This window comes from Megascapheus bottae, chromosome 13 (genome assembly GCF_031878675.1).
Source record: "Megascapheus bottae isolate mThoBot1 chromosome 13, mThoBot2.hap1, whole genome shotgun sequence".
In the NCBI taxonomy this organism is placed as follows: domain Eukaryota; kingdom Metazoa; phylum Chordata; class Mammalia; order Rodentia; family Geomyidae; genus Megascapheus; species Megascapheus bottae.
The window spans coordinates 52,605,578-52,618,469 of record NC_143521.1 but is presented as its reverse complement, the minus strand read 5'-3'; the positions used below and the strand labels follow the sequence as shown (position 1 = coordinate 52,618,469).

Here is a 12,892-nt window from a genome sequence, read left to right as displayed (position 1 = left end):
TTATTGTGGAAGACATATGGAGGGTCCCATACTGCATCAAAAAAGAAAGTTTATAAATGTCAGCTTTGTAGAGCCAGTGTCAGGGGGATTTCAGCAAGCCACACTTCACTGGCAAGAGAAAAAGAGGTAGGAGGGATCAATTTGCCATTAACAAGTAATCATTTTTAATCTGTTTCTGGAAGCAGAAGATGAATAAGACAAAGAAGTAGATTTCCAAGATCCAAAGGCAAAGATGTTTTTCATTCAACGGGTAGCATTTAAATATTATTTAGTATTTGTAAAAGCTTTGCAGTGAGGGGCAAAAATATAACACAAACCTGAGATGTAGGAGAGTTAAAATTCTATATCTCCTGAGTTCTTGGTTGGTCTATCTTTTCAACAGTAGTGAAACTAATGTCCTAACACCTGCATAGGGGAGGTAGTGAGGACGCCATGAGATGTTTCTGGTACTTCTCAGTAAACATTTACCCCTAGAGTCCTGTCTATCAACAAAGGGATGAGGATAGAGCAAGACCAAGTCCTGACCTTTCAGTTGGTGTTGATTTATTAAGGAACTTTACACACTACTGAGAATTATCCATTTTTTTGCCAGTCCTGGGCTTGGGCTCAGTACCTGAGCACTGTCCTTGGGCTTTCTCAGGGTTAGAGGTCTACCACTTGAGCCACAGCATCACTTCTGGCTTTTTCTATGTATGTGGTACTGAGGAATTGAACCCAGGCCTTTGTGCATGCTAGGCAAGCACTCTACCATACTAGGTCAAACTCACCACCCCTATATGAATTTTTTAACATTCACCAACCCAGGATGTCACTATTAGACATACTTTTAAAAAATAAAGAAACCCAAGATAAGAAGGCTCCGCTAAATATCTGAATCTTTAGGGTTTTACACTTTTTGCAAGTTACAATACTATAATCAGAATTACTCGTCTTGGACCACAAGTTGGAATCTGTACTCGTGCTTTTTTTAGACCAAACCACACAACACACTAGAGAATCTTATTTTTTTTTCATTTTCAGAGGAAAGGGAGTAAAAACGAAATTGTAATTCAAAAGAATAAGGAAAGGAAGAATAATAATGGTATCCTATGCATTCTTATTTCCTTGAGGATGAGCCTTCATCCCTTCTTTTGGAATAAAGATTGTGTTCATTAGCCTGGGGTTGGCAACAGAGCCAGGAGGTAAGAACTGAAGGAGCCCACGGAACTATTGACTGTCAAGAGATGCAGTGGAACCACAGAAAAAATGCTCCAAACCAATGACTAGAAACAGAACACTTCTCAGAACTTCTATAACTGATGACTATAAGGCCACGCTGGAGATGAGACTGGATTTAATAGATCATTTAATATTTTCACAGCTGGTTCTGCCTATATGGGGCTGGCGGGCCATTTTCTTAAATAAGGCCTGGCACTGGTGTGCCATTAGTTTCACAAGGCAATTAACAAGTGAAAAATAGCTGCAGCATGGCTGTGAACCTGAATAATAACTCTCATAATTACTGATTTTAGGCCTATCTATTTAAAGAAGTAATAGACTTCTAAATACAAGAGCATTTTATGGGACATACATTCTGGTACAGTGTCTTAAAGTGTGGAAAACTATTAAGGATTATAAGGATATAATCAACAGTTTATTTGCACAATCAAGCAGATATTGTTTATCATTTTCTCTTTGGGTCTTATTGAAAAGAGGCTAATAGATATAAAGATGTTAACTTATTTTCCACAAATGACCTTGAAGAGATTGTTTCTTTTTTTAAAGCTTGGACGTTGAACTTTCCTAAGTGCTTTAATTAAATACATGTTTGACATAAACATTATAAGAGAAAAGTACCCAGACAGATATATCTCTCAGGTAGTTACCATGAATTGTAAACTTTTTTTTGGTCAAAGTTTGTTTTTGTTCTGAAAGTACAAATAGAAATAATCATCCTTACCAGGAGGGTGATTTTTTTGTGTGTGTGAGGAATGTGAGAGAAGCATGAAAATACTATGTGAGTCCATGTTTTACTGACTGGGTTGGGATTATAATTCATTCCTGAAAACAGTATGTTGATTTTCATTGTTCTCAGTGTAACATATCCATTCTCATGGCAAATGATGCAATTTTCAAAATAAAACAAAGATAGTCAAATGGAAAAGAATGTTATTCAAAGGCAGGACTAGAAAGGCAAAGGTGAAACAATGCTTCCAGTGCTTCCAGAGCTCTGGATAGCATGGAAAAGGCACGCTGTGAGCTTGAGTCATTGCAGGGTCAGATCAAAGTAGCTTTATGGCCCCTTTCCCAGGTAACCACACTTCTTTCGTTAGGTCTTCTTTATGCTATGGTATACATGTCTGTTGTTGTCAAGGTTGGATCTTTCTGACTTGAAGGAACAGAGAAGGTCGTATCAAAGAGTGTATAAAGAGCATCAAGAAGAGAGAGACCAACTTCATACAAACACACAAGCAGAGTACCCTAGGATGAACAGCAAAGGCAAAATACTTGAAGGCTTCTAAGTATAATCATGCTAAAACGACTGCCTTGATTAAACTATTAATAATGAAACCTACCCAATGGGTAATTCTATCCATGGAGACTCTACACCCTTATACAATCCATCTTGATATTGCTTAACATGCTAGTAGAAGAATGATAATCTAACTTGACTTCAATAAATGTTTAATTTCATCCCATGCACAAAAATAAGAGGTGCCCTTACCTGAAAACACATATGAATTCTCAGTTGGTTCACCCCATTACACCCCCAAATCCATATGGTATGAGGAAAATACTGTACATATCAGCTGAGAGCTGATTTTTCCAAATATATTACATCTTTTAAATAGCATCAACATATTACATTTGGAAAATATAATCTAAAAATATGTATTAAATATTATAGAACAGGCTCACAAGCACATGGCTAAGATGAGTGGAACAAACGAATAAACATCTACGTTGTTTTGTGACATTTTTCTTATTCTGTAATACAAACTAAATTATGATAACTTGAGATTGTAGGGGTAGAAACATAGAAAAGAAACATAGGTGCATTAATGTGCCTGCGGGCTTTATCTCAGCTATGTTGAGTCATGTTTGTATTGTTTATTGACCCTATAGTAGTTATTTAATCCACGTTTTTTAACTAAAAGACATTGTGTTATGGTGTTTGTATATATTGAAGTGGTATAAGATATACCTTAATATAATATAAATTAATATATAGTTAATATAATATATACCTTAATAAGCAATATCAATTATTATAATTACTGTAATATGTATAATATATACCTTAAATATATATAAAATATGAGGCAAAATTAATGTAGCCATTTTCTTCTACAGTTAACTTTACTGTTGTTGGCAGGGCACTTAAAAGCTACTGTCTTAGCCAATTTCTAACTACAGTCACCTTTTTATAGATTACCTACGTAGTCTATCTAATACCTTGCCTGGCTGACTTTTACCTTGGTTTTGTAACAGCGTTAGAGTTACTAGTGTGCATAACCACCTCTCTTCTTAAGCTACAAGCCTCCTTAAAGAAAGCCACTGATCTTATTTGTTTGTATGTATTTGCTATTCCTTTCCAAATGTCTATGATGGTTACCTGGGCAAGTCCTATGAGCTTTGATCTCCAGGAAAGGAAGACTTCTCTCTCCCTTCCAAATATCTGTTTCTTTTCTTTAGGTGGAACGCACATAGTATAGGTAGTCATAAACCCAGGAAAGCTTTGGTGGATAAAAACCTATTTGATATGATGTTATGCTCATGTGCCATTGTATCTGCCTTAGAATTTTCAAGATTTTGTATCTAAGAATCAACTGTACCCCTTTCACATAGCTGTACAGTATTTAATCAACAAATCTCAAGGGTGTTTCAATACTTTGAATCTCAGATTAACAGGAAACAATTTGGTAGCAGAGATAGTTTTCAACTTACAAAGGCTCATCTTAAATTTTGTTTTACTTTGTTTAACTTTACTATGGTGTAAAACTATACCCATTCTGAAGACGCCATATTTAGAATTTTTGCATTTTGATCTTCTTCTAATGATAGATGGTATGAAACTCTTGCTTTGCTGGGCAGTATAAGTGAATAGTTACCCTATAATTCTAAGGATAAGTAATACACTATACTGTTTACTGCATTGTTAGGGTTCATATTCCATAGGTTAGGCATACTCTATACATTTTATAACTTATAATATTTGCTATTTACAATGGATTTATCAGAATATAATTCATTTTAAGCCAACAAGTATTTATGAACATCTTCCAAATGTTATAACTGTATACTTATAGTTTATCTGGCAACCTTACTGTTAAGATAGTAAGTTGGAGATCAGAAAAGTGTTAGGTTAAATGTATTTCAACAAGTTTTTTCTTATAGATTATTTATTGTCACAAAATAAGTGCCAGGAACAACATCTGTCACTTTGACAATAAGAAAATTAACTATACCCTTTCAAAAATCACTGTGAGTATAAATACTGTGATTGTAAATCATGAGGAAGTTACAAAAGTAGTAATCTACTCCATAAAACCAAGAGTCAAAGAATGCATGTGATTAGGCACTGGTGGTTCATGTCTATAATCCTAGCTACATGGGAAGCTGAGATCCGAGGATCACAGTTCAAAGTTAGCCCAGCCAGACAAACAAAATGAAAACAAAGCAAACCTGGGAGACTCTTATTTCTAATTAATCACCAAACAACCAGTACAAGTAGGCTGTGGTTCAAGTGGTAGAGCACCAGCTATGAGTGAAAAAAACCAAGCAAGTGCTCGAGACCCCAAGTTCAAGGCCTAGGGATAGAGAAAGAAATTCATATATTACGTCCCCAAAGATATCACGTAGAGGGTCAAAATCATCTCACAATGTGTGTTTTCTATGTTGTACCTCATTTAGACATTCTAACTGAGCTCTTAAGGGTGTCAGAAATCTGATTTATTTAAATCTATTTGTTTGCCCAATTTAAACACCATGAGAAAAGAGAAAATGACTTTAGATTTCATAACAGCTTGATTTATGGCATATAAAGAGAAAAATAAAAATTCCCCAAATCCAAAAGATCAATTATAAATATCATGATAATTATACCTTCAACTTGTATTGCACTTTAAATTTATTCCAAGCACTTTCTGTCCATTATCTCATGTGATCATTAATGGGGTATTTATTAGAGATGAGAGAATGGAATGTCTGCTCAATCTGTTGTTACAGTCAATTTGCTACTTCTGATACCATCAACTCAAAACCACAAATGGGAGAGAATCAGTCTCCTTTTTCTTCTGTAGAAATCTGTCAGTGTGTTAGTTGTGAGCTTTGTCTGAAGTTACTGTTTCTATGACTAGTCTTACATTTTCCATTAAAGGGACAAGAATATTTTCTTTCAGAGTTGCTCACTTGGTTACACTAACTTAAAATAAGAGATTTTATATAAAATTAAAAATAAAAAATGTTTAATGAACCATCTTTCTCCTAGAACTGTCTGCTGTACTTGGTAACAGCAGGATCGCCATAATATCTAAATGAATCAGTCAATCAATAAATTGGTGAGGTAACAAATAAACATGGCATAGAAATTTGCTTTGGTCTTAATTTCTTTTACTCCAAATCTAGCAAAGTGTCATAAAAGTCTGCCATTGCAAAGTGTCACTCATAATATCAGCGGCTAGAGAATCCAAAAGCCATTTACTACAACTCCATTCAGAGGAAGACAGTCAAGACAGTAACATCTAAGTCAATATGCAGCAGCAATGCCGCAGTCATGGCAAAGAATCCATTTCTAAGACTGGAAGCCATGGCTCAAGTGATTGATAGAAGCAAGAGGCTGGCTCTATGCTGAAGCTCTTATACCCTCCACCACTCATGCAATAAACAAAACAAAACCAAATTTATACTCACACATGCACACACGCATATACATCCATACATATCTATCTATCTATCTATCTATCTATCTATCTATCTATCTATCTATCTATCTATCTCTCAATTCTTGTAATTGACTGCCAAGAACTACTCAGAAGAAGTGCATTACTTTTCTCTAAGACAAGTTGTGGGTGCAATCAAAGTCCGTTTCCTTCCATTTGATCATTTATAAATAAGTTATCGAGATCAAAGGCAAAGAAGTTGCCAGCACCTGATTGGTATTTTAATAGCTCTTAGTTCTTTGAGTAGATATCTTACTCTTTTTGTTTAAATTGCCATCTTTCATTCATAGCAATTGGACATCAAATTCTTAGCATTCCTATCTCAAAAGAGGACAGGCCTGAACTGGATCTAACCAAATCTAGAATCTTTCTTGCTGCTGTGTGCCATATGACTGAATGAATTTGGAGACTACTTCCTGTAGGTTAATTCATTCACTTACTCATTCATTCACTCTTTCTTTCATTTGTGTAGCAAATACTTCCTGGTATATGCCATAACTAGCAGTATCTCACTTCATCCTCACAAGTACATTACGATGTTGGCATTATTACTACCTTGATGTTACAGATGAAAACCTGAGCTGAAGAAACTTAAGCAATACGCTTTATGTCATATGATGCAGTCATGGTGTGGCTAAAATGAATGAATGAATCTAAAGCCTTTGACCTTCATTTTTACTTCCATGTATAGCAAAATAATGGGAATGTCTGGGAACAAAGTTACTTTATGAAGGAGTTTGTCTCCAGAGCCAGCTGACATGTGCTTCTTGAGGAGGCTCAGGAACTCCAACTACTGCCCATCTGAACCTGAACCTTCCTGGTGAGCAATGTAGAAGCATTAGCTATAGAGAAGTCACATGCACAGATTCTGGCCTTGTAATCTCACCCTTTCCCAGCATGTTGCAGCACATACACTTTGCATGTAACTTTGAAAAATGGCCTCCTTCGTGCCACAGTAGTTATTAAATGTGGTGTCAAAATGCCTTATGCTTATTATCTAGGGCCAGTTTTTACAGAAATATGTTTTTAATTATGCAATATTCTATTACATAGAATGGAAAAGTGGAGAGAGTGAGAGAGAAAGACTCAGAATATACATAGAGGATTCACAATCTTCTATGAAAAACACATTAAAAATACTGAGTGGTATAGTAATGCTAACTGGGTTATGTGGAAATTCTTTGTTTAAGGAAACATGTCTAACTATATAACACATAAGAACATCTATTACTAGGAAGAAACGTAAGAAATTTAGCACTGCAGTACAGCCACTTTCAGGGAGAATGAGAAGCGAGAAGGAAACACAAAAGAAAAACAGGAAATGTAATGGTTCCACACAGGGTCCAATGTGCTGTTTGCCAAATTATTTAGGAGAGTTGGAGACTGAAAAGAAAATTCACAGGCAGAACTGACATTCTTAAATGCCTGCCTGCCTGCCTTCTTTCCTTCCTCACTCCTTCCCTCCCTCCCTCTCTCCTCCCTTCTTCCCACTCTCTCCCCTCTCTCTCCCTCCCTCCCTTCCTTACTTTCTCTCCCCCTCTCCTCTTTCTTCCTCTCTCTCTCTCTCCCCCCCCCCATTTTTGTCCTTCTCTTTTTAAAGTGAAATGTCCATCCAACAGTCACAAAATATTTTGTGGCTAGGGCAACCACAAACATGTGTGGTTCCACAGCAAATCCTTATTTCAGACAAAACATGGAGGCTAAAAGGAAATACCATACATATAACAGAAAATGACTAGAAATCTCAGTCCTAAATCACACATAGTAGTTAAAAGATGAGTGAAAACTTGAAGTGATTATTTTTAGCCTCTCTGGAAGTACCAACTTTTCCAGACACTGAAGAAATCAGAGGCACAGCAAAGTAGCCTTGGGGACACCCAGCCCAGTTTCTAACATGTCCCAATGGTCTTGTCCATTCTGCCCATACTCATTATCAGCAAGCCATCTTCAAGAGCTGCCAGTGGTCTCCATATGAACCAATAGGTCCTCAGAAGTCATCCATCCAGCCTCCCAGCAGGAGAGCACAGTGTTTGAAGTCGGGGGTAGACGCATCAAGGTCAGTAAGAGGGGCTTTCTTATAGGAGGCCCAAGGCATTTTTATTTCCTAAATCATTATGCTGCTAGGCTTTTTCTTCCCTATTAGATCAGAAATATGTCCTAGTGTTAATTGCTGACTGTTTTAAATTCTTCCAGCATTAAAAAAATCCCAAGATCAGGGCTGGGAGTTTAGCCTAGTGGTAGAATGCTTGCCTAGTATCCAAGAAGACCTGAGTTCAAATCCTTGGTACCACATACATAGAAAAAAAAAGCTGGAAGTGGTGCTGTGGCTCAAGAGGTAGAGCCCTAGCTTTAAGAAAAGTCTAAGGACAGTGCTAGGCCTTGAGTTCAAACCCCATGACTAGCAAAAAAAAAAATCCCAAGATCTCTGCAAAGGATTGTTGCTGCCATCGTTCTATTTGACAAGGAAGCTCTTCTCCAAGTGTTCAGCCATACAGTCATTTGTTCATTCATTCATTCACTCACTTGACATTTATTCCCCACTCATCACATGTAAATCCTTGTATTTACTTGACAAGTAATTAACAAAGTCTCTATGCACATGGAGCAAGTGTGCTAATAAAGGGATGACAGACAAAAAATAAATAAACAAAGACATTTTACAGGATTTATAGTAGCTTAAAGACAGGATAATATGGAACTGCAAAGGATGCCAGAAGACACAGACAAGAAGGGGGAGGAAATAATTTTTGTAAGGAAGTGTTGAACAAAAATCTCATTTAGAATGTGATTACTTTAGCATGTATAAAATGGGGACCTCTGACAGGCAAGTCTTAGTTTTGTTCCTCAGAAATTCCAGGCCTTTTGCTCCCTAGGAAGCACTGAGAAAAAGCCTCTGCTTCTAGCTCTAGGCTGCCAAGCCTCTAGCCCCTGAACGGGTTAAGATGGAAAGCCTGTGCTCGGAGCAATGCATAAACAGTGCACGGCAGGCATTCTAAGCAAGCTTCCTTGGCCCCATCTCCCAGTCCTGAGCTGTCAATCAGCTGTCACTTGCTTTGCACATCAGTCGTGTGTGCGTGCACACCACCAGGCCGTCAGCGAAGAAGCTGATGAGATGGGGCTCAAGCTGTCAATCATCTTTGTTTCTCTTCTCTACTCGGGAAATATTTTGGCTCAGAGAAACAAAGGAACCTGGGCAACAATGCTTGTGCTCAAGCGTTCACCCCTTCGCAAGGTGGAAGATCTCACAGGTTGTTGATCACGCCTCACCCCAAATGCTGTCAGGGTGGAGAGTGGACTGAGGAGAAAAACAAAACAAAATGAACGAGACTCTTTTATTAGTACGGGCATTAAAAGCATAAGTCTTGTTCTCTGGGCAGATGCTCATGGGTTTCCAAACTGACAAAGCTCAGGGACACAAAACAATGTGAACTCGCAGTGAGGGGCTATGCTTCTGAATATAAGTAAGTGAGTGAGTGAATAAATAAGGAAATCAGCCTGGTTCCTGCCAGTGGTTCACCTCTGTAATTGTAGCTACTCCGGAGGCTGAGATCTGAGGATCACAGATCTCAGCCAGCTTAGTCAGGAAAGCCTGTGAGACTCATATCCAATTATTCACCAAAGAGCCAAAAGTAGAACTGTGGCTCAAGTGGTAGAGTGCCAGGTATAAGCAAAAAAAAAAAAATCCCCTCAGGGACAGCACCCAGGCCTTGAATTCAAGATCCAAGACTGGCAAAAACAAGCAAGTAGGCACAGATTACTTGGGTAGAATTACTCATTGTTGTTTTTGCTGGCTTACTGAGTTTAACTCTCTAAATCTAAAACACCACCGTAGGGCCATAGGCAACTATTTGAGAAAGAAAAGATCAAAGACTAAGGATACATGCGCTGGTGACAGAACTCATTTCAATAAACATAAAGGCACACTGCCAGCCTAAAGCATAAAAACATCCTACTGGCCTCTCTCTCACCCAAAGTATTCATTCGAAATATACTATGCTTTTAAAAGCCCACCCTAGCAACAAATTTCAACTGGATGCAAAGTTCCTGTGTTTGCCATGCTAAAGCAAGTCACCACATGCATGTATTAGCATAATGAACCAAGTAATCACATAATAGACCCAGATAGTACTAAGTTGGCTAAAGTCCCTTCTAATCAAAAGTGAATTACCCAGTGACTCCACTATAGATTTAGCAGCTATTGGAGTTTTGACTGGTGATTGTCCAGAGCCTCATTTCCTGTCAGTTGCCAAATGTTCTAGATTGACTCCCTCTTCTGGAATGGATTCCATTATCCCCTTAGTGTTTGTGGCACAGGGATTGGCTCCTTTCCCCTCCCCTTTGATAGGTCCTTTTATATTTGCACAAGTGATTTCTGAAAGCTCATCTTTCTCTGATCTACGTGGACGTTAATTGCTTTTGTGCAGATGTATCTCTGCCTCTCGGTTTAAAAGTACAACCAGCAAATCTGATTTCTGACAAGTTGGCTGAACCTAATCAGGACAGATCAGCTGTGACCCAAGCTGCCACTGGCAGTACTGTGAGAATCTTTACAGAGAAGGAACTATCATTCTGTCAGCACTAATCCCCAACTGAATGTTCAAAGCAGCTGAGTCTTCCTCCTCCTTCTCCTCCTCCATCCTTGGGAAAAATATAGCACTTGTCACACAAATACCTGAGATCATTGATAAGAAGGAATTAGAAGAATGTGGCTGACACAGTGATGTGAGGATGTTTTTACACACAATATTGGGTGTCAAGTGTGCACCACTGAGGATAAAGAGGAACTTGGAAAAGTGAAACATGGAGACATTCCATCATTCTACTACCGCTTATTATTTCGTGACTTCATTCCACGCTCAACCCAAGGCAGTGTCTGGATCCTCTGAGCCTCAGAGGAAATCTTACAGCACTGACTGGGGCTGCTGCCAAGTCACAGGGACTTGATGGGAAGCAGAAGCACTGTCACAAGTGGAGGTATTACTGTCAGCGCGTCAGCGGGAGGGCTATTCTCTCAAGACTCCTGTGCTTTTCTCAGTGGCAGAAAAAGAGACAATATTAGACAAATAAACTTCTTGCTTACTGTATCGCTTTGGTCCATCTTCCAAACAAAATGAAAGAGTTAATGTGGCGTCGTCTTCGAAAAATTCAGTGGCAAAGGCATCCCACCAGAGATTGTCACTGTCCTGTAAGGAGACAGAGCATTTGTTTCACAGGCAAGAAATCTCTCAAAGAGGGAAAGGAGAAAGAAAAGGAACGAATCTCACTGGCTTCTGGGTTCCTTGGCCTATGGATATGCGTGGGCTGGGGGAGGGAGGGGTGGCTGTGTAGACACTCTTCAGATTAATTCCTTCAAATCAGAACCCAGGTCCAACTCAATAAGCCAGCTAACACCAACCCAGTGAATTGTTGAGCATGTATTTAGATAAGTTTAATCAATGTACCAGGAAATGCTATTTGCCCATTTTTTTTTAACAAAAGGATTTGCAGTTAATGTAAAGCCCGTACAAAGTTTTTTCCCTTTCCTTTTTGCTTTCTGCTCTCTTAAGGGCCCATTTTTTAAAACAGAAAACATAATATTACAACTAGGTTAACAAGATATTTTTTTAAAGTAATTTAATCAAAAAGGGCCAATCTTAGCTCTACTGTGTGAAACTTTTAAAATTTAGCCATTGCTTTATGGAGTTATCTGGTTTATGTAATTCCCCTCTTTCTTTTTTCTACACATGCATACAAATACATATACACATACATATTTGTGTGCAATTTACCCCCGTGCACATGCATATATACACACAAGCATGTGTGTGTCTACATACTTAAGTATATATACCTTCCTGGACAACTCTCAACACACATGGGGATTGTCCTTGAACACCCTTCAAAGATGAGAGGCACCCACATCCTTATTATTAAAGCAGTGATTAAGAGTAGAAGAGTTGGGCAGAATGCAGGCCATTCGCATGAAGTGTTTGTTTGCCTTGGATTGAGTGGTTTCTCTTGCTCATCCAGGAAACATTTGGGAAAGATAGAGCTTCAGGCAGTTAGAGTCGCTGATAATCCTCTGGGCTGAGTGGTGACGACTTAGATGCAGAAACAACCCCAGCCTTTTCCTCTGTGTGTGGCACCATTTGCCTTCCCATTCTCAAGCTCCAGAGATGGTCCATCAGAGCACAGATGCTTCTCAGATTCCCATCGGATGGGTGAGGCAGAAAGGATTGCCTTGCTCACATCCTGGGCCACCCTCCCCTGCCTGTCAGCTGTCCTGCTTGTTGACAACATTATGTTGTTGTCACTGACAGGTCTCAAGGATGAGCTTTCCATTTTGAAGAATAATTAAGGAACCGGGGAAGATGGATGCTTCCCTGTCCTACAGAAAGAATGAAACTTAGACAAATGAATTTTTGTGTCTCTCTTTTCCTGGCTTTCTTCCAACAAGCCACACCAAAGACCAATGCTTTCCTTCGTGAAAGAGGACTTTTTTTTTTTTAAGAGCACCCAAGGGCAGCTGTGTGCTTCACATGCAATCTATCCTCTTGGGCTCACCTTTCAAAAACAAAATTTTATTGAGTGCTTCTTCTGTGTAGATCATCAGCATACACAGCTGAAGGACAGATGAGTCCCTTACCCTTTTTTTTCCCAGTATACAGTGAAGTTTCTGGTAAGCAGATTTTTATGTAGTTCCCTGTTCCACCTCTCAGCTCTCAAACAAGGACCTTGCCCATAGTTTCGCTCAATAAAATAATACAGGAAATGGGTGAAACTGCTTATCCAATTATCTATACCAAAACTGTGTATTAAATATAACGTAGTCAGGCACACCAAACCAACAAATGGGCAAAACGGGACTTAAACTCAGTCTTTAGGACAGTCTAAAGCTGTCCTCCCCTCTGCTCTGTGCAACAACCTGCTACTATCTTCCCAAGTAGAAAATGGAAGGGGCAAGGTAGAAATCATAGAGTTGGAGGAAGAGC

General features: G+C 38.7%; 1 protein-coding gene across 10 annotated transcripts in view; it reads right to left on the bottom strand.

The window, feature by feature from the left end:
* Positions 1-12,892, bottom strand: part of Ldb2 (LIM domain binding 2) — a 298,062-nt gene that overhangs the window by 169,097 nt on the left and 116,073 nt on the right. For all 10 annotated transcript variants that reach the window (XM_090343796.1, XM_090343798.1, XM_090343799.1 and 7 more), the window contains exon 2: positions 11,002-11,104. In XM_090343796.1, the coding sequence (XP_090199922.1) occupies positions 11,002-11,104 (103 nt within the window). The remainder of the gene's footprint in view (positions 1-11,001; positions 11,105-12,892) is intronic.